The sequence below is a fragment of the Solea senegalensis genome, linkage group LG9 (genome assembly GCF_019176455.1).
Source record: "Solea senegalensis isolate Sse05_10M linkage group LG9, IFAPA_SoseM_1, whole genome shotgun sequence".
Lineage (NCBI taxonomy): Eukaryota > Metazoa > Chordata > Actinopteri > Pleuronectiformes > Soleidae > Solea > Solea senegalensis.
The window spans coordinates 20,691,865-20,714,135 of NC_058029.1; the positions used below are offsets into that span (position 1 = coordinate 20,691,865).

Here is a 22,271-nt window from a genome sequence, read left to right on the forward strand (position 1 = left end):
GTGCATGATTTAAATGACCATGTTACTCGTGCATGGACTGAAATAATTATACATGATTACGCAAAGAGTGACACCACATTTGAACTAACCATAACAAGATATATGGATTGCTTTGTGGTGTTCAGTAAAGTGAATAACTTTTCTCATGTATGTCTAAATTCACCTTTCTCTTGCTTTCTACCAATCTATCCCTCTCTACTTCTCTCTCTCTCTCTCTCTTACTCTCTCAGTCAGGATATAGGTGTTGTCCAGTGCAAAGGAAGGAAATTCTGTCACTTAGAACAATGGGCCTGTTTCTCTATCTATAGACCCAGAGCTGCTGAGAACCAGGGAGAGAAGGGCAGCATAACTTGTCCATTTTAAACGAGGACAACAAGAAGAAAAGGGCACTTTGTTTAAGAAAAATGGACAACTAGAAACAGAGATGTGCATGTAGATGTGTGACAAGTTCAGGTCCTCAGAAAATGGAATTTCGGGGAGAAGGAAACATATAAGGGTGTTGGATTACTTTGAGCTGCGTATTAGGATTAAAGTGGTGAAGGACAATCATAACGCACGATAGAAGGATCAGAAGGATCTGTGGGTAAGTTTTTTGGTAATCTGACACCTAAAAGCACTTTTGTTTCTTTTTTTGTACGGTTGTGATTTAACATCAAGGACAGGGTGCTTCTCTTGTCTTGAATGACAACAGTAAGGTTTATGGTGTGGACATACGTGCCAGCATATGACGTGATTTTTATAAATCTTTTTCGATTAGGTTGAAAAAGGGGGTAGTTTACTAAAGGACTATAATAACTACCTTTTGATCTCTAAATTCCACATCTTAAAGGAAAAAAAGCAAGTGTGATGCTCAAAGTTTGGTGATACTTTCCATAGAAGTCAGACTGAGAAAGGGACAGGCAGTGACCTTTGGAGTGGGTTTTTCCCTGTCACTGCGACAGCTGGACTTGAGTCCAACTAAACATGTTTCCTGTTTGAGAATGGGGAATACACACCAGGGTTTTCAGGGGCCGGTGGGAGGTGGGGAGATTCTTTTTTTCTTTTTCTTGTTTGCTTTCACCATGTTGACAACCTGTTGCAGGTATCCTGTTATTATTTTTTGATGGTGACATCATCCTATTGTTATATTGTTCAGTCCTGGCGTTGCTGCAACACATTCGTCACTAAAGTGTGTGTGTGTGTGTGGGGTTGAAGGCAAAATGTCATTCACAGTGTGTTGACATACAGCAAATAATTGAATTGAAAAGCCACATTTCTCCTTATGTCTTTGTGTGTCAGATGGAGGGGTCTGGCAGTCCTCGTTTCAGAAAGCTCCATTTCCCAGTGGGTCTGTGGATCAACTCGCCCAGGAAACACTTTGCCAAGCTTGGTGGTCGCTGGCCAAGTGCGCTTTCTGTCAAGTCAGTCTGAAGTTGTCAAATATTCATTCCTTGTTTGCTTCCATATCATGCATATTCAGTCCCAGGTTAAGCACCTCTCATGCTAGCTATTGTTTGGTTGCCTGATAAGTATTGTTGAATGAACAGTTTATGTTCTGATGTCATCTTATCTCACTTCCACTGTCATTTGTATCCTTTCAACCTCGTAATCTTTCTGTGTTTTATTTTAGTCCTTGTTGTTTGTCAACCATAATTCACAGCTGACTGCTAGCTTCCTTTCTCCTTCCTCTCTCCTCCATCTGTCTTCCCCTCCTCTGTTGTTACCAGGTCGACCACCAGCTCTGACGCAGCTTCTCTCCACGAGGCCCCCTCTGCTCCTTCCTCTTCCCTTTCTAACTCCACCCACTCGCTGGCTTCCCCTACCCCATCCCCGTCTCCCTCCCCGGCCTTCCTCAGGCCCCGGCCTGCTGCTCCCCAGTCCCGCACAAAGCGCCTTTCCCATCTCTTTCTGCGGGGGCGCTCCAACAGTGATCGAGACAGGGCAGTGGGTGAGAGGGAGAGAGAAGTTTGGGCACATTCAGCTGCTCCCTCCTCCCACCATTACTTGCCCCCTGCCTCCTCTTCAGCCCCAGGCCTGATCAAGATCTATGGGGATGCCTTGTCTAGTGGAGCCAACTATCGCTCTCTGCTGGCCAACATCCACTCCACAGCCAGGCAGCTCATCGTCCAGGTCATCACTCGCTACACAGAGAGAGAGAGGGAGGAAACAGATGACGCAGGTATGACAGGGGAAAACCTCTTTTTCATCTGGACCTCTGATGTAATTCATTACTTGGAATTGTTTGCTGATATTTTTTTTGGGCAATTGAAAATGACTTAACGTAATCATAAACAGCAGTGTTACAGAAAAATAATTACCCCTTCCCTCTTCCTCACTTCCTCCATTACCTTCTAGTTGTCCAAAAACACAGCCCTGAGGACTTCCTATTGTGTGATGTCATTGGAAAGCCCATCCAGCAGCCAGATGGAGCTTTCAAATGGGAGACAGAGTGCCGGAGAAGTGTTGCCCCATGGGAATGTCCCTTGCTGTTAGTGGACATGTGGCGGCCTAAGGATGGATTTGAGCGGCGCTTTGAAATCCAAAGGAGAGAAGACTATGAGAGAGAAGAAAAAGAGAGAGAGAGGGAGGGAGAGAATTACCAAGGTATGTGCAAAGCTCAGCACACAGGTATGTAACTGTGGGTCAAAGTGACCCATGACCGAACTGATTGTCTGCCTGGGCAACAGGTGTGCGCTGGCGGCGGAGCAGGATGTCGTCAGGGAGCGGACCAGAGGAGAGCGAGCGTGGTCACCGCGGAAGGAACACAGAGCTCAGGAGGAGCATCAGTGACATGAACCTGAGCCTGCGGCGTCGCCAGGGCAACCATGTCAGCAATGAGGCACGTGGCTCTGGCAGCCAGGCCAATAACAATGGCGGAGTGCAGGACAGGAAGAACATTGTGAGCATGATCAGCCCACAGCCAGGAGAGGTAAAGATGAAGACGTGGTGAGGAAGAACTGAATGAATGGTGCTTTTCTTTCCTCTAATCATCATGTCTCAACCTGCTATTTCAGAACAGAGCGTCAAAGGTTCAAGCAAAGGTCGGCTGGACGAACCAGCCAGCAGAGGATGAGAGAGATTACTCCACCTGCGACCTGGAAGTGATGTCGCAAAGTCTGATTCTTCCGCCCACAGACCGGCCATACTTCCTGTTGCTGCAGGGTTATGACCAGACCAAGGTACGACATGCTGACAGATCATATCTCACACACACACACGTACGCTATGCAAACACATGAACACAGTGACACACACATATACATGGATGTGCATGTATGTACCACATTATGTAGTCTGACAGGCAAGTTGTAGAGCAATAATTCCCAAAGAGCGGGCCACAGCCCCCTTGTGGATAATGAAGGTACTGGAGATTGGTCGTGAAAGGCCTTTGTTTCAGTAGGAATAGCTCAATACTGCTTTTTCATGTCCAATACTGATACTAATATTGCTTTATTTCCCCTCGTTCTCAAAATATGTCCACATAGCTCACATGATCACTGCAGCTTGGCAAACATCCCTCACATCCTGGTCACATGACATTGGTGGTGTACATCTCTTTAAAACCCAGACTTGGTGTTCTGGGATGGTATCAGATTTTCTGCCTTTCTTTTCACAACATTCAGGGATTTTGAGCAATAGTGGACCGATATCATATGACATGTAATGTAATGTAATGTAATATCAATACTCCCTAATTTTCAGTTTTGTTATTACTGTCACAGATGTGTTGACCCCTCACAGTGACCCTGGAACATATTTCTTGTAATTAGTGGGGGGTCATGTGATTAAATCTTTGTCCACAAATGATTTCAGATTCTAAATTGGGTGGCTTCATCTGTTAGTTTGGGAATGGCTGTTTGTGGGGGATCTGTGAAGAGGTCCATACGTGCACACACTGTATTCATGACATCATACCTGCATGTCTGTAATCGCCACATACCATCGGGGTTTCCATCGCTCGCCGAGCCTCTCCCATTCAGCATCCAGCACAAAAACAGCGTCAGGGCAGCACAATGCCTCAACCTTTTCTCCATCCAAGGCACAAACCCCTCTGTGTGCAGCACTCCATCCCGCACAATGACCTCACACAGGTTTCCATTGTAGCAAACTGTGACACACTTCATACCTTATCAGCTTCTGTTGAACCTAACATCTGTTAGAAGATTGATATAAACCATAACATGGTAAAGATAACAGACCTCCCGGACTTTCTGCTACTTTCCACTGTGTGTTTTGTTTAGGACTTTGTTTTGTACATCATGGCGGGACATACACATGTGTTTGGACGAAAGCCCACAATGAGAGAGAGAGAGAAGGACAAAGAGAGGGAGAGGAAAGGGAAGAGGCCGCTGAAGGTGGACACGTTCCTCTCTGCTCCTGATCTTTTGGCTCGACATTTACTGGTGAGGAGAGATGCAGCTGTTCCTGAGACGGCCACTGGACAAGGTAACGGCACTGTCTCAGAGGTCCATGGTACATCCAGTAGGATGTCCAACAAATTTCAAAATGGTTTCCATGTACGGTGTACAACCAAAACTGAGGATAATTCCTGTAGTGTTTGATGTATTTTCTAAACTTATATCATTTTATCTCAGCTCTAATGCGGCCCTTCAGGGGAGGTGCAGTGACACACAATGGCGTGGCCCTTTATCGAGAGACTGTCCTAAAGCCTGGGGATGTGATTGGTCTTGGGAACCATTTCCTTTTCCTGTACCGTGACCCCCGCGTCACCCCAGCTCCACCACTGGCTCTGACTCTGCCATGGCAGGCTGATGCCTCCACCACCTGCTGCCCCTCAGGACTGGTGGACAGACAGGAAGCTCTGAGGCAATACCTGGGATCAACTGAGGCAGTTTTAAAATTCCATCCCCGCCATGCGGACGCCTTGTTACAGGTATGACGAGCAGAAAACTATATCAACTGTGTAGTATTTAGTGTAATGACCATTTACATGTGCCTCTCTTCTCACATAGGAGATCATCTCCAAAAACTCATCTCCAGACTCTGGTGGTGGGCCTTTGGCTCCTGCTTATCTCCTGTCAATCATGATAGATCACGCCTCCAAACACCTGGACCCTGCTCTCACACCACAGATATTACTCAAGTCGGCCAATTTAATTAAAGAAATTGTCTGGGTAAGTTATACATATACATTAAAAATTGATCCGTGGGGTTCCTTCGTGGACAACCAAGCATGACAAATCCAGCCATGAGCCTTTGTTGTATGTCATTATCTCTCATTTCCTGTCATTTCTTTAAACATTACCAAGCGACGACAGCCTTGTAGATTTCTGAGAGTGTAATTTACAATTTAGACACACCAGTGCTTTGAGTAAAGTAATCATTCCATCATGTTTTAATAAAGATGTCGCTTTAAAGGCTCTCCCTAGAGCCAGTGTTAGATTTGTCCATTCTGGGCAACTGCACAAATATGGCATTACAACATGGTGGGGTGTGGAGTAGGATTCCAATGTAATATAAATGGCTTCGTTTAAGATAATGAAAATACAACTGTTCTTAATGTTGAGGTCGTGAAAACACCAATATAAATACCCTATTTAGTTACTTATGATAGACCCCACATAAAATCCACACACTAGACTTTTACAGGCACAATCTTATCATGCTAACATTTGCTAAAAACAAGATAAAACAGTGCGCAGTGCATATGCCGATACGTTCAGTAAGTATGAGGTCATGAACCAAAGATAGGGCAGATTCTGACTTGATAGTGATGCCACATTCATTGATATTGGATTACAACTGTAGTTGCTGTGTGAAACATTTGCTACTTGGTAAACCTGAGGGTGATATACTGTAAATATCCATTTCACTAAATACTTGAGTAAAAGCTAAAAATGTAATCGGCTGATGGTAATAAAGGAAAAGTCAGGTGATCACCACAATCTTCACGATTCATTCTGTGGGAACAGTGAATGTCACCCTGTGCCAAATTTGAGTACATATCTCAAAAATAGATTTTGAGATATGTCAGTCTGGACCACAGTCTTGGTCCAACAGACAGATGTCAGACATCCAAAATGTGATGCTATGGCTAGAAAACAAAAGCTCACGATATAAATATTTCGCATACTGTATGTTATGATATGATAAAATATCCCAGAGGTGCAAGACTAGACAAGAACAAGTGAAGCGTGAGTCGTGTTGGGATAGTGTTGCACAGTCATGACCACACTTAAACAAGCTTGGCAGGAAAACATCAGGTAGACAGATTGAGATTGCCACATTCAGTCAGACAGAGAAACCAGCAGACAGACACATGCCCTTCATTGTGGCCTGCTAGGTTGTGGACATGAGTGAGGATGAGCTGATGTCACTTCCCTCCTGCTGGAAAATGTGCTGTAATTGTCCTGGCTGCAGGGTGAGACACTGCTCCCTCTCCTCCACCCCCACACTGAGCTGAAATGTCTCTCCTCTCTTCTGTCTCCAACTCTCTATACAGGATAACATTAAGGAATTTGGGGATAAGCATCCCACGCAAAAGTAAGAGCATTTTTGTTCTACGTCATGTTTCCTCTGTTTAGAGATCTCCTGCTGAGTGATTCATGATACATTTGTACTTCTGCTGTTATGTCTTTGGTGGATTTTTGTGGTATGATGAAAGTACTATATCATAGAAATGTTGAAAAATGGCTCAAACTCTGTTGGGTAATAATGACTTAATCTATTTTTACTTGTAGAATAGTGTGTGTTCTCTTTTACAGCCCTGACAAAACAATGACAGGGGAATGTTCACAATCCTTTTACAGCTAATAAAACGTTGACACTGTAATAATGTTATGTCAAGTTCGACAGAGCAAGAGGCTGAGGTAAGCACACCCAATGTTCAGAAACTGTCGTCCGACCTTCGGCCCCTGATGTTCTGGATGTCAAATGCGACAGAGCTTCTTAACTTCTTCCAGGTCAGAGTCGAAACCATGGAGAAAGAGTGGGAGTTTGAAGGTGAGAGTGCTCTAAAAGCAACGGAAACCTCCACGGGGAAGTAATTCATTGTGACACAAGATCTTTCATTTGTATGATTATTGTGATGTTTGTTTTTAAAAGCCCCCGGGGACCCAGTTTTGACAGCTGACATGGACACCTGCTCAGAGGCTCTGGCACAGCTGGATGATGTCATTATGCACACCTTCCAGCAGTGTGTGTATCACCTCACCAAGGTACCAACAAAACAAGACCAAAACACAAATACACACAGTGCATTACATTCTAATTTCCACTATATATTGTTTTTACAATTAGCATCCAAATATCATCACACTGGAATGATACTGTGACGGTGACTAAACATTGGAAAACCACTAACCATTCAATTTCACAGAGAGACAGCCAAATGTCTTTCTTAAGACTAAATACTTATTTTTGTTGTTTACCAAGCTCTTTCTGGAGCTGTCTAACCACCACCCACAATTTATTTAAATTTTTTCCAGCTGTGAGCATCTCCTTCCTATCCTTTTTTTGTGGGAGAATAATGTGCTTCGACAGCACACTCAAAAACCAACTGTTTTCAGAATGCACACTGTCTCATCTCGGTATGCAGCTGTACTTCACTGAGTCACTTTTCCAGAGTAAACATACTGCACACTGAAAACCTGACGGATAGACTGCTATGGTGACTTATATTAATTGCAGGTATACATATTGTAGATGTTCATCATAATTAGTCACGTTGGCCTACTAACACACACACATTTTGAAAATTGAGGCCAGTGAGAAAGGATTAGATTTGTATAAAAAAACAATGGTGAAAATCAATCATTTGTACGTAACACTTATTTGGCAATGAACATGACAGCAGTTAAGTGTTGACCTCCCAGAAGAAGTCACTCATGAATGCCTGAACAACATTCCACGGCTGTTTGTTCAATATTTGTTGAAATGTTTCTGCTGGGACCAAAATAGTTCGTCAAATTCACATTGAGCAACACTGCTGTGATTAGACTTCCATCCTTCCTTCCATCCAATCCCAACTTAAAGTACTAGGCTCTCTGAAGTGTGGTTGTACTGACAAAGTTTCAGTAAATCATGCTCCGGGAATCAGCTTGGGACACAGATTGTTTGAAATACAATACAGTGGTTTTCAAACTTCAGTTTCCAGTCAGAAAAGGCAGTCTAACAGTAAAGAAAAGCAATGCATTCTTAAGATGAACTTGAGCTGGTAATGTGACAACACAACCACACTTCAGAAATCCAATCTCTCCCTTCAATCTGTGTTTTTGTAATTTAATATGTAATTATAATAAATAAGTAACTCATGTTTCCGTCCCGTCTGCCCGCAAAGACCCTGTACTCACTACTTCCAGCTCTCCTGGACACCAATCCATTCTCCACTGAGGAGAAAGAGAAGGAGAAAGATGGAGCTGGGAGTACAGACGGAGAAGAAAAAAGAGGAGAGGAAGGAGAGGTGGACGATGTTTCTGCCTTACCACCAACAGTTGCTGGGCTGGTGGATGTGTATCGCTGCTCCCTCATGCTTTCACGGGAAGCGTGTCTATCCCAGCCTCTCACCTCCCAAACCTTTGGCTACCTCTTCTTTTTCACCAACACCTCCCTGCTCAATACTTTGTTGGAGAGAGGTGAGAGAGCAAGTGATAGTGTACCAGTAACACTGAGCTGTAGACATATTGTTGTAACAATATAATAATCTGTCAAATCTTTAATACCAAACAAATGAATGAAGGTATAAAGTAAAAAAAAAACCTTATTGATTATTTCCGTCTTAATGTCTCAATGGATTTAGTCTGTTTTTTAGACTTGAGATTGCAACTAGAAATTCACATCACATTCAATTGCACTGGTGTCTCCTCATATATGCCATACTTTATTGTCTATTCTCCTCTAAATGTGAACATAATTTACAAAAGTGACATCATATTAAGTGAGAAGTATAAGCTCATTTTCCCACAGACTTCAATACAAAACCTCCTTTTGTAACCAGTGGAGTCGCCCCCTGGTGGCTAACTGCTATTTATATCCCATACACCCTGGGCTTCATTTTTTAAACTGGAGGCCTATGTCCGGTCTTATATGTAGTCTATGTTTAAAAATCCTCAGATGTTAGTGGACTGAGGCTGAAGCTACATGACCCTCTAACAGAAAACTCTAATGCTAACCCATAAACATACATTTTAAGATATTATTTCTTTCTTTTTGTTCCCTTCCACGCTGAATTAACTCCTTTTTTTTAAGATGGATTGTTCTCCTGGTCCAGAGCTGTCCAGATTAGAACAAACTTGGACCTGGTTCTGGATTGGCTACAAGGGGCGGGATTAGGAGACATTGCCTCTGAGTTTATGAAGAAACTGTCCATCACAGTCAACTTCCTGTGCATTCCCAAGACTCGACTGATCCAGGTGACACAGCAGCATGAGCGCGCTGCCTCATTCATCCCTCTGCTTAAAGAACTTTAGCTAACGTGCTCCATTAACCTCTTGCCTTCCAGTCATCCTGGACGAGTCTACAGGATGACCATGCCTTGTTAAGCCCCTCCCAGCTCCACCATCTGCTCACCCATTACAAGCTGGGACCAACCAGAGCTCCACCTGGATCCTGGGCCCCCCCATCAGGCACAGAGCTAAGTGGAGGTAAAACGACATGACTAGTAACAGATATATTTAAAGCTGCAGTTCGTAACCTCTGGGGATTTTTGTTGCTGTTGTAGTTACTCTGCCTCTGTTTGGTCTTCGTACACAGAAATCACGTAACATTGTTTGTATGTTGTGTCCTCCATCTGAAAACCTGACTGAGGGAGCGTTTGTCTGTATACAGCAGCAGCACAGGGACAGGTGGTTTTGAGCAGTAGAATTCACTTTTTGTGGGCACTTCTTTGTGTTTTCAGTCACACTCCAACCAGTTTGCTGCTATCTCACTTTACTAGCTCAATGTTGCTGTTGCCTCCGTCTGTCTTGACATAAATCAAATCACCTCCTGTATGCAGCATGAGAATACAGCAGGGCGACACCAGATCTAAACACAGAGAGAGTCATATGCAGCCGATAGACTTAATCAGCATTCTGTAAACTACTGTGACACTGGACATTTGTTTGTATATTAAAAGTTACGCATTGTAGCTTTAATATGATAGAAGACCTAACAGAATGATGAAACTACCCTGCTGAATCAATTGTTAGTAACCCATCCCTTATGTCATCATCTCATCAAGACATCTTTGAGAGCTTCCTGGACCATCCTCCTCTAATCCTGCCAAATGAGACTCCACGCCTTGACCTCTCTCAGCCAATCCCAAGCCCCGAGCTCCAAAAGGAAGTGACCCGTCTCCGCACCTTCTTGTGGGGACTCGACCAGGATGAGCTCCCTGCCAATCAGAGGACTCGGCTTTGAGGCAGCCTGTATTTGTGTCGTTATGAAGGAAGTCAAAATAATATCACCACATAAGACAAACTGCATAAAATCCAAACTGGACATTGTGTTGCCTCGGTTTTCCTTTGCTTTTTGGGTGACATTTCAATATCAGTACATATATTCACTTGGGTATTTTCAATTAAAGCAAATGTATTGGCTTTGGTCTTTATAGAATTAATTTTAAAAGCAGGGAATAAAACTCTATATCTGTTGGGCAATGTGTTAAGATTTATGTGACTCCTCAACTTTGCTTCCATGTATGTTTTAAAAGTACTTGTTTTTAATTAAACCCTGACTTCTAAGTCTAGCTTCTATATAGTCTTTGACAAGTTTGTTGCCTACAGCAGGGCCTCTAAGGCTTGGCAATCAGCTCAGCATCAACACCAAAGGAACAGTCCACAAGGTGGCGTTGCAGGACTCATTCCTCTCTGACATTAAATGATGAGTGTGCAGGTAGAATTGCTAGAGTAAGGAGCCGATCACACAACTTACATTGTCATGTATTCCAAAGACACATTCTCATTTCCTGTAATAATGCAGGGTCATGACTCAAGCAGACAAACGGGACCATGACGACCACACACAAAGGTTACCTTTACCTAGGTAGGCTGTCGTAAAAGGTCAAAGCTGGTGACTTAAGAGCAGGGGAGACTTAAATTTCCCTTTGGTCGGTATGACACATTTAAGCGGTTTGTCGGGTGGGGTATCCCGTTTCACGAATGCGGTTTAATGCCCTGACTCTTTCAAAACAAATACAGCTCATTAAGAATAAATGTTCAACTGGTTGTCATGAACTGACAGCAGACCAGTGATATCATTACTAGAAGTGAGTCACAGCTTAACTTGAACTGTCACAGCTTTGTTTTATCCACTCAATTTCGCCGTCTAGTCGGGCAGACATCTTTGGAAAACAATTCACCGCTTTCTTTGTTTTGAGAGTGAGGCACTGTGGCGTCTCAGCAAACACACGCAAGTTATCATGCTCCTCCTCTGGCGCCCGGCCAAATGGCTTCCTTTCTTCCGGTCAGCTTCTCAGATGAATATCCTTTACGGTAAAAAGCTAAAAGAAAAACAAATCTATCCCGTGAGAGACCCCGAGTTACATCATCACTGTTGCCTTCAGTTCTGTCCCCCGAATTTCTTACTGTGCTGACATCAAAAACATGCCATTGAAAAAGACCAGTTATAGATTGTGAATCATGAGAAGAGGCTCCCTGTGGTTACATTTATCAATTAAGTGATTGTAATCACTCTCATTTGAAATTCAATGCGGTGTATGAGTGAGAGTGAGACTGTGTTTGTGTGCTAATTTCAACTTTCCCGTAATGCCACACAGATGTAGCGCGTAGCTGTATAATTAAACACAGATGGGCCTCAGTCTGGTTATAGGTCCATGCTGATCATTACAGTAGTCTGTGATACAATACGGTGACCAACGTCTGAGCGCTATTAAGTAACATGTAAGCTTTAGTAAGCATGAGTGACACACACATGGTTTTCTGTGATCTCGATCACTGACACAGACACAATTCCACTCACACACACACACACTTTCACCCAGTGTTGTGTCGTCACACACACGCACACACACACGCACGCTAACCCTTCTCTCTGTCACGAGTACTAAACAGGCTTCTGTACCCAGGTGCAGACTCCCACACCTGTTGTAGCGGCTCTCTGTAATTAGCTCAACACAATTATCACTGGTGAACGAGGGGAGGTGAGGGGTGGCGATGGGGTGAGGACAATGGGGCAGTTATTCTCTCCCTATCATCTCCGTCTCTCTCCCTGCTGTCGAGTAATGAAAGATTCTTCCCTTCTTCAAAGGGACGGAGTTTCCTACAAAACAGCTGAGTCAGAGGAGAAAAGAAAAGGGGGATGAAAAGAAACGGAGAACAGTAGGGAGGCAAGCGCGGTAATGTAATGCTGCTGGTGTGAGGCCCAGTGGACCACAGTGATTGTGTTCACTGTTGCTACACACAGGAGTCATTTTCTGGAACCAGAAAAAGGGCCCCAGCTCTCACACTTAACACTAACAGCTACAACCTGGCATGGCCCCAGTATCTATTTGTGATCTGGTAACACTTTACCTGAGCCCTGCGTCATTGTAAAGCCTGCAGTATAAGGAGGTTTTTCAAGACATACGTAAGGGAATAGGAGAGAATACAACGACTGTAGGGCCACTGATGGAGGCTGTGAGACATGTTTTATCGGGAAATCCAAGGGGAAAGTGTGAGTGTTTAAGACCAAAGTAGTCATCCTAGCGATATTGCAGGACCTGGCTTGTCATACCAGTGGGGACCAATAGCAGTTTTATGACTGTGCCTCAAAAGACACAATAGCTCATTTTGGTTTCTCAGACTGAAAATATATTATTACCGGGCTGTATGAGACGTCAGAGTCATCGGAGAGGCAGGGAATCAGCTCTACACTCAAAGTGAAAAAGTGCGTGGCTGGCCTGTGTAAAGGCCAGGAAGGAAACAAGGGAGCAAGGTAATCTCTGTTAGGTCACAGACAGGCAAAAACGACAGACTGGGGGAGTAGGAATCTTGCGTGAGGTTTGACACGAGTGGAGAGAAGGTCAGAGGTGCTGAGACTGAAATCAGTCATACACAGACAGACGACAGACTGTGGCTGAGGTTGGAGATGGGGAGACTCATGGATGGAATGGACAGCAGAGCCTCAGTGAGGTGACTAAAAGGCCAAGAGAAAAACTTTGGTCTTCCTCAAGGGACAGATCTGTTTTCCCCTGGTTACGTCATCCAAATGTGAAATGCATACATAAACACACAAACTTTTCTCCCTCTCTTTTTTTTTGGTGAACACATGCATGCTCCTACACACAAACACACACAGGCAAACGCAGGGATATAAAGAACCCCTGTGAGGTCAGATCCTCTGGTCTGAGGGTGTCCACTGTTAGTGGACTTGCCAGCTAAGCCTCACAGTCTCACTGGCAGCTACAACCACCACCACCAACCGCTGTACCCTGCCTTACCCTGCCCTGCCCCGACTGCCTGTCCACTGGCGGCTGTCTGTCCCGGCCTGCCGCTGCTGCTGCCGCTGCCGCCGCTGCCGCTGCTGTCTATCCAGAGCAACTGTGCATGCATGTGTGTGCCTCTCAAATTGGGACTAGGGGTCCTCTCGTCTTTTTAGAAAAATGTCCTCATCCACCCTTTGCCTCCTTTCCTTTACTGTAGTCCTGTCCCCTCCCACCTTGTCTTTCTCACCTTCTTGCTCTCGCTCAGTATGTTTCTCTCGGGCCAGGGGGCCTGTGGGCCTGTGGGTAGGGGCCTTATTCCATCAGCCTGGGGCTTCTGTTAGAACCTTGTTCCATTTTGCGTCATGGTGTTGACTGAGTAGACCCCACACTTAACTCCCATAGAGCTATGGGGTTGGGCGGCAGGGCGGCCAGTTCAGGCTAACGCAGCCCCGTGTTCAGCGTGGTAATCTGATGGCCGTGTTTATTTTATGTAGCTCTCCTTTGATGGAGCAGAAAAAGTCTTTGGGCTTTTTGTTTCAGCACTTTCTCTGCCAGGTCAGAGGTGCTCGCCGTGGTTACGCTCAGGAAGAATAATATTTGCCCTTATATTCGCTCCAAACAGGCTTTTTTCCATATTAGTGTCAGGGATACTCTCTGAGTTTCTGCCTTCCTCTGATTCGGCACATTGGAGGTGAAGGGTGGCGGGGGACTGCACCTCAAAGGCAATGCTCCCTGAAGGATAACGGGGGTGTTCCACAGGTTGTCCCACAAACCTGTTCCTTTAACCTGAGTGAACCCCTCCACCACCTCTCCTAATGACAGTCTGAGAGACAACCCTGCAGCTATATACAGTATATAACTCCTATTAGTGAAGGGAAACACACACATAAACACATGAAAAACATTTCCCTCCTGCTCGGCTGCCCCAGGCTCCACCTCAGCTGTCAGTTGTCCAAACGTCCCAGGGATTCTTTTTAATGGAGTTACCAAGAAGAAAGTTACCGCTCCTTCTTGTCTGCATGTGCCTTTTCACTGCCTGACTTCAAGATGTACACACCCACCTTTTTCTGCCTTGTGTCAGCTGTTTCAGATGGGTCGAAAAGCCAGAAAACCGCACTGAGGGTGTTTGCACATCTAAAAGTCCAGATCAAAGTTGGAAACAAGGTTCATGTTTTAGTTATATTGCATCGTTTGATCCAGTTACTTCTGGTTTCACTGCAATTTTGGGAGTGCACTAAAGAACTTTGCCCATACATACCTATGGTCTGTCATCATCACCCACGTGTGCTTATATTTCTCATTGATTGGTTAATAGGCGGGTGCAGACACTCTCTCTTTAATCCTGCCTCAGCTTTCTTGGAGTTTCTAGTTTATTAGATTTATTTGCATCAGGGACAGTGTACAAAATACACAAGTCTGAGTAAGAGAAGAGATGCTTTGTACCAGATCGAGCTACATGCTAATTTCCATCTGTAGTCCCCGAGTGGGTGTGAAAGTTCCAATCCTCCAAAACGGTGTTTTCACACTGCAAACAAATTGAACAATTGCACAGTATAATCCCAACAAAGAATACATTCACTCATGTTTGTTTAGTGCTGTGTGGACATACAAATCTGAATTCATTATGATTCGTTATGATTTTCATAGATATACTGCACATGGCCATGCAACATGAGTCAGAATGGACATATTGAAAGGTAGGCCACTTTTCTATATCTTCTCTATAGCTCAAAGCTAACTAGCAATGGATGGAAGAGTGTACACATACATGTTTTAGGGGACTTTGACTTGAGAGTCAGATGCAAGACACTTGTATGAATGTGAACAATCAAATCTAATCTGTATTGAATCTGAAGTGACACAATGGCAGTCCAAGACCACCGTAGTGGCAAACGTAAACCTAATTCCAAAGTCATCAGCTGTAGGCAGGTTCTGATGGGCTTGACTCGTAGGTACACGAGTTTCACTTCCTCAATCGCCAAGGCAAGAGAGAGTCATGTAAAGTGTTGGCACATTTATTTCCACTTCACATTTAACATTAACATAACAGTGACAAAAAACCTCTTTGCACAAACCTAGCACAGCTTCTAACGCACACATCCATCAAAACAACTTGCTAGTACATACTGTATATCTTGCCTATCCCTCTATCTATCACAGCTATCAAGGGTCTGCTGTACCCTTTATAAAATAACATCAAAGGTCCACAATACCAATGTTCCTTTCCTTATAAGGATATTTACTCAAAGGCTTAAGGCCAACTGTTAACTACTTAAACTGTGCACTGAGTAATTATGCATTAATCATTTAAACTAACTCTAAACTAAATCAACTCACTACTGGCTCCGACAATCATCTTATTCAATCTTTTGGTCCGGATCATGGTGCCAGGTAACTTTCACACCTGATATCTGAGTTCATCCAATCCAGGTCTAGACCATGCAATTTATGTGATGAAGGCACCACGAGTAGTAATGTGAGGTTTTGACCGAGGATACAAGTGGGAGGTCATTTAGTTCAAATTCCACGGATCACATTGTGGTTCCACTTTGTTCTGTGGGACCACACCACGAAGTACAAACAAAGTTTCACGCGATGCCCTTCATCACAACGTTCTCCACTTACTGTATCACTACGACGCTTCACAATGTTGATCTGACCCCAGTAAAGCACTCCTGTTTGATCTGCGTGGCCACTTACACGACTTGCTGTGCCGTGTAAGAATGCTTTCTGCTTTGAAGATTAATTAGTACATGGCTTTTGAGAGAGGAAGCCTAGATTGTGGCAGGGAATATTGTTTATCTATCTCAATTTTGTTATTGTATTGGCCAGAGTCTGTGCTGTCATATTACAGGAATGAATCATTGTCATACAAGATAAGACACCCCGGGGAGTTTTATGGATAATGTTTCGTTTCCTTTCAGGTCGTTCATTATTTGTGATCTGAATATAGAAATGACTGTTTCTTGGCAAGATAGGAACAAAAAGCACTCATGCAAACATTCACACTCTAGCAGGCATAAGCAGAAACTAGATCACTCTGCTCAACTGGCCTCTGTATCTCTTATCTTTCCGTTGCAGATGAATACAAAACCATGCTCAGAAAGGATTGTTTATACTTCCTGCCCTCCTCCATATATCCCATTATCCCATTTCTGTTCTAACACATTAGACATGTTTTTGACCTCCCCTGTGACTGTGAGGTATGTGCTTACTCACAGAAGACGGAGCTTTAACTCTGATGTAATCCAAGAGAAATGGGGAAACAAGAAGGGGGGACTACTCTGGTGGCAGGTAATTCTATCCCTCCTGGTGCAATTAAGCAGCTCACAACAATTCTGGTCGCCCAGAAAATCACCATCAGCTGCCAGACATCAGCAATGAGGGCTCATTAGCAGACAGTGATGTGTCTAAATGATCTAAGTGTTTAGTAGGTCACTACCAAGGCCGAGCTAATCTGGATCAGGGTTTGGCAATGTTGTGTTCACTGCTCGGGCTTGAAAGCCTCCACAGATGGCACAGTGTGGGAGACTGAAAAGCCAGGTCGGTGATTCATAAATAGTTGCTGTCAGTCCAACTGAAGGATTCACAGGCCAGAAATCTGCCAGCAAGGTGTGTTGGTGAGGCTCCTCCTCTTCCCACTCACCTCTTCCTGTTCAGACCGGGTATTATCATCTGTCCTCAGTGATCCGATCACAAACAGTCAACCCGAACTAGGACTGTTCACTCCTGGCATCAAAATGCATCCTAGATGCTTCTCCTGTGACTCCAGTCGGATCTCGCATCACCGCCCTGTATTCAAAAACACACTCACATTATGATGTTTTTAATGAGTAACAGATTGTATGGATGTGTCTGCTGTCAATGTGTGTGTATGTGTGCGGGTATTACTAATGCTGTGGGGACCTAAAACTGTTTACACAGTCACATTATGGGAACTTGTCTTCCTTGTGGGGACAAAAATCAAGTCCCCACAACGTAAGTGACTACATTTTAAGGTGAAGATATGTTTTAAGGTTAGGTTGAGGTTAGGGTCAGGGTCAGGGTCAGGGTTAGGGTTAGGATTAGGCCAGTAGTAATTGTGGTTAAGGTTAGAGTAAGTCTCCAGGAAATGAATGTTAGTCAATGCAATGTCCCCTCAAGTCATGAATGTCCAACGTGTGTGTGTGTGTGTGTGTGTGTGTGACAGAGAGAGAAAAAAGAGACAAGAGGAGCTGGAGTGAATTAAAGCTTTACTTTACTCCACTGCAGTAACATGAAGTCAGAAGAGTTAAACCTTTAGCAAAAAAGGAATCATATGGCAATCAGCAGGCCACACGGTGGAACACATGGCTCTGTGTGGAGTTTGCATTTTCTGTGTGTGATTTAGGTTAATTGAACGCTCTAAATTGACTGTAGGTGTGAATGTGAGAGTGAATGGTTGAATGGCTCCGGCTCCCCGTGGCCTTCATGTGGAGAATAAAGCAGTAGACAATGAATGAATGATGCGTTAATATTGTGGCAGTGGCTGCTAATATATGAGTGCTAATTAGTGTGTAAAAAAACCCTGAAATTGCAGCAAGTCATGGCTGCCCATGATCTGATCACTCAGGACAGATGTGAATACCAGTTCTGAATGCAGTCACTGTCACCAAACCAGAGACTGATTAAAAGGGGTTAACCTTTCCCGTGGCACGCCTCTATCTCTCTTCCTGTCCCACAGTTGTCTTCGCTCTTGCTCAACACCCTTTGGATGCGGGTGATAGTCTGTTCCATGTCTTTGCAGTCGCTATCTTTGTTCAGTCATTGTCATCGCTTTGTTCTTTTTCTCATCCCACCTTTATCACAGGACATTAGCTCTTTTCTGCCTGACCCTCTCACCGACAGTATCTCTATTCAGTCATCCCACTCCGACCCTTCCCATTCCTCCGTTTTTCATGTGTCATCTCTTCATCCTCGTCATCACTCTCAGCATCCTCGGAGAGCTATTGTCAGTGTTTGTTGTCTTTGTGTCAAACCTAGACCTACGTCTGTCCAGGCATCCTGTTCCATCCCCTCCCATCCCACTTGTTGTCGTCATCCCTTTCATTTCTCCCCGGTGATTGACCATGTGCCTGTTGTTTCTGGCTTTTAGTCCAGTCTGCTTTAGGGAATTTCCTTCTTATCGTTCACTGGGCCATTCCTTGCATTCCTGGCATGCTTCCTGGCACTACCGGGGGTCCAGCCAGATGTGAGGGCGTCTGTAATGCAAGGCAGACACTGAGGCCAATGACACCATACATTCATACACCGGTGACCCCTCTGATGATGATGATGGACAATGTGATTGATGAAAGAGGAGCCAAAGGGAAAAAGGGAGAAGAAGACATAAAAAGCAAAGGGGAGGTGGGGGCGTAATGACAATTTATGTGAACTCGGTGCCAAAAATAGAACATTCTGGATAGCTTTCATTTCTAAGGCCTTGACTCACAGACTGTTATTGATAGAAGTTGAAATGTAAGGCATTTAAAAATCTCCCGAAAGAGCAGTTTGTGGTTAATTGGGAACAGCAGGGGGCCAAAGAGCACATCAACATTGGGAACAAGAATAGAGAGATTAGAATAACTTCCATGTCATTCCTCTTAGTCAAAGCCTTCCAGTGATAAAGGTGGCAGAGGAACTGTGCATTTAACAAAGCCTTAGTGAGTTCCCACAATGAACAAAGGTCAAGAAAATTAAACTGAGGAGACATTTAGGTTTTGTCAGGTTGTGCAGATGCACAAGTAAATGATGGCCATCATACCCAGACCAGGAGATAATGATAATGGTGGTTGGGAAGAATGAAAACACATTACATCCATATCTTCCACTCACTATTCCAGAGATAAGATGTCCAAGAAGGATGAAGGATATAGATAAATCTGTTTATATAAACATTTACAGTAAATGTTTTCTTTCTGCAACAGAGTACAAACGAACAAACTGCATTGCCACAACAACAACTGTAGAAACTCCAGTCCCCCCAAAAAAAGGAAAAGAAGCAAAAACAGTGTATCTTTTGTGCCATGTTTGCACTGATTTAAGTCACATCAAACCAAAGCTGACATTTCAGTGAACTTGAGGTCCACCTCCCCTCCCTCTGTGGTCAGCCTCCTGAATGTGGAGAGAAGTCTTTTTGAGTTTCAAACATTTTGTAATGCACTCTGCCTCCAGACAGTTGCACTCGGCTCCCCGATCCATGTCCGTACACTAGTTCAAAACATAAACAGTGACAACATGCGGATATGAAATTTCCTTTCCAGTGTTTGCTCTGAGTTATGATGAAATTTACACACTCCGGGGCTGACGCAAAGGAAATGGTTGATAGATCAGCAGTAGAATCAATACAGCTGGCCGTACGCTGTGTTATAGGTCGTGTTATCTGCTATCATTGTTGTGGGAGGTTGATTTATGATTGTCACTGTGAAATGAGCGTTAATTTAATGAATAGCCAGGAATGAAGGGGCCTGAAGTGCGTCAGCATTCAAAGAAACAGCCAGGCCTTGTCAGGTTAAAGGGGGTAGTAGGTTATAAATGGCTTTAAATGCTGGGGGTAAACTGTCTTTCAGACGTAAGCATAAGTGTGTTTGTGCAAGCCGGTCGGTGTGTATGTGTGTCTATTCGTCTGCAAAAGGGCATCCTCCCACCGCTGCATGTGACTGAGGTCACATCACGTTGACAAAGTCACTCTGTAGGGCAAACTGCGACGTCACAGAAGTCCTCTTCCTTTTGTCTTCCCGCTCCCTTCACTCTTTCCCGTCCCTTCTCCACTCCCCACTGCCCCGAACACACACACACACACACGCGCACACACATACACTCCATCCCACACCCCCTCCCTGTTTCCCCTGGGTGTTTGTCAGCAGCTCCCAGCTTCCGTAGAATAACATGACAACGGACTCAGTGTGTGGCTGACGCAGACGCACGGCAAGTGGTGGTCAGTTCTGATACAGTACGCATCACAAACTCACAGATGCAGTAACTCACCGCAAAGATATGCTGCAACACAGACAAAGAGACAGACAATACACAAGTAATGTTTCCAGGGTGACTACACTGCAAGCTGAAGAATGCACCAAAAATAGGAACTTCACTTTCACCCTCCTCTTTTTATTCTTTTTTTTTCTGTCGGCAAAGCAGAGACACTGCAGCCAGGTGATAAAAAGTGGTTTACACTTCATGCTCAACGCGCTTGATTACACGTGCTATGATTGTTTAAAGCTTGTACTGTTTATATTTCATCGATCCTTCTGCACACAAAGCAGCCCCAGAGAAAACAGAGACGGGGCACAGGGATGTGAAGTGGAAGCCAGTGAGTGCATGTGGGAGAAAGTAAGAGAGAGCGAGAGCTGAGAGGAAGCACGTTCAAAGGAGAATGAGATGAGAAGTAAAGAGAGGGATGCAGACAGGACACACAATGACAGAGGAGGAAAGAATGTTTAGGGCGACTGAGAATGGCAGAGAGAGGAGCAGGAGGGAGCTGGGAGACAGGCCCGGGCTCTCCACTGTATTAACACCAGTCTGAGATGGAGGGAGCAAGCAGGGGAGATGGAAAGAGTGTTTGCACAGTAAAAAGTTCCTTTTGCGTGGGTAGCTTACTTCCCGCTGTACTCCCCCCCCTTCCTCTTCTCCTTCTCACACTCTGTCTGTGACCTATTGCTTCAACAAGTTCATTCAGAGATTTCCTCACTGGCAGACGCAAAAGTGCTTGGACGTAGTGAGAGTGCGAGGGGAACGTGAGCAGGTGAGCAACACAGAGTCAGACAGGGGGAAGGTTTCGGCTGACGCTCGCTGTTACACATGTACACACACACACATTACACTGTGTTTTGTCACACATCATAGACCTCGGTTTCCAAACAAAATAACCCTCGTAAATGTGTGTTTAATAAGGAGCTGATTCAAACATTTTGCTCCCCTAGTTTGAGCTGGGGGAGACTCGTGCTCTCCCTTTCATCCCTGCATCCTGCCCTTTGCACGGCTCTGTGAGCCGAGCCAGAGTTGAGGAAACCTGCTATAATGATGCTGGTTAATATCCTCCTTTTAATGGTCTAATAAAAAAGGCACAGCAACAGATGCACAACAGCCATATCTGTCTGAAGTGGGCCGCTTGCATGGAAAAGGAAGAAGGCAATTGACACGCACAATTTGTCATTTATGTCCATGGGGAGTTTTCTCAACTGGTGGAGGGGAAATGGGGGTTGAGGGAGGGGTCGCATGTCATATATCAGTTTAAAAAAGGACAAAAGCACATTAGCAGTGATCTGCTCTCTGACAGTGAGAAAGGAAAAAGTCAAAAACGTCACTTTATTGTCCAATGACTGCTGCCCTCCTGTGTCACTGCCCCCAAAAAAAAACCTATTAACACACTTGTTCTCTGGCGAGGTTGAAGTATAGGGGTGGCAGGGGGTAACTGAGGGAGGGAGAGGGATTAAACGATGAGAAGAGAGTTAGGGTAAGGTTACCATGGCAACCCCCCCCAGATAGCGTACCCAAACGTTGTCACGCACTTGGAAACGAGGGGAAGAGAATGAATGGGGAACAGAACGACAGAGCAGAGAGGATGCTGTGAAGGAGGTCGGGGGGAAACTTGCAAGTGCCATGTTATGGGAGAGTAAATATTAACAGTAATAGGTCGGACCTTTGGTTTCCCCTCGAGCGTAATCTCCACGTTTGTTTACTCGGGCCCTGCTGGAATTCCCTGGAGGAAATGAGGGTGCAACACATAAAAATGATGGATTTATTACTATTCCTTCTCCCATAATCCCCTTTTTACCGTCGTGATGGCGTTGCGTCACGAGCAACATTCTCACTGTTTACATATTACACTCTGAGGTAAGCACAACATGAGACTTAACCCTAGAATCCACAAGAGTGTGTTATCATCCACCTGGACATGGAAATGAAGCCACAGCAATAAACATTTATGGGG

General features: G+C 44.5%; 1 protein-coding gene and 1 long non-coding RNA gene across 4 annotated transcripts in view; one reads left to right on the forward strand and one right to left on the reverse strand.

Annotated features, from left to right (window-relative positions):
- Window positions 1-291: 291 nt before the first annotated feature.
- Window positions 292-10,577, forward strand: rasip1 (Ras interacting protein 1). Of its 3 annotated transcripts, none has more exons than XM_044034231.1 (16): window positions 293-583; window positions 1,279-1,400; window positions 1,707-2,158; window positions 2,335-2,583; window positions 2,667-2,908; window positions 2,994-3,158; window positions 4,221-4,425; window positions 4,575-4,873; window positions 4,953-5,114; window positions 6,443-6,483; window positions 6,788-6,942; window positions 7,045-7,157; window positions 8,279-8,573; window positions 9,187-9,350; window positions 9,440-9,581; window positions 10,160-10,577. In XM_044034231.1, the coding sequence occupies exons 2-16, from the start codon at window positions 1,279-1,281 to the stop codon at window positions 10,336-10,338; spliced, it is 2,985 nt and encodes a 994-aa protein (XP_043890166.1). In that variant the 5' UTR covers window positions 293-583; the 3' UTR covers window positions 10,339-10,577. The 3 variants fall into 3 exon arrangements, 2 of the variants coding, with proteins under 2 accessions (XP_043890166.1, XP_043890167.1); XM_044034232.1 differs by lacking the exon at window positions 293-583 and adding an exon at window positions 999-1,020; XR_006361020.1 differs by lacking the exon at window positions 10,160-10,577 and having other exon boundaries at window positions 292-583; window positions 8,301-8,573; window positions 9,440-9,507.
- A 7,196-nt stretch (window positions 10,578-17,773) lies between these two features.
- Window positions 17,774-22,271, reverse strand: part of LOC122774636 — a 36,770-nt gene continuing 32,272 nt past the window's right edge. Inside the window, exon 5 of the long non-coding RNA XR_006361014.1 lies at window positions 17,774-18,561. This is a non-coding gene — a long non-coding RNA (uncharacterized LOC122774636). The remainder of the gene's footprint in view (window positions 18,562-22,271) is intronic.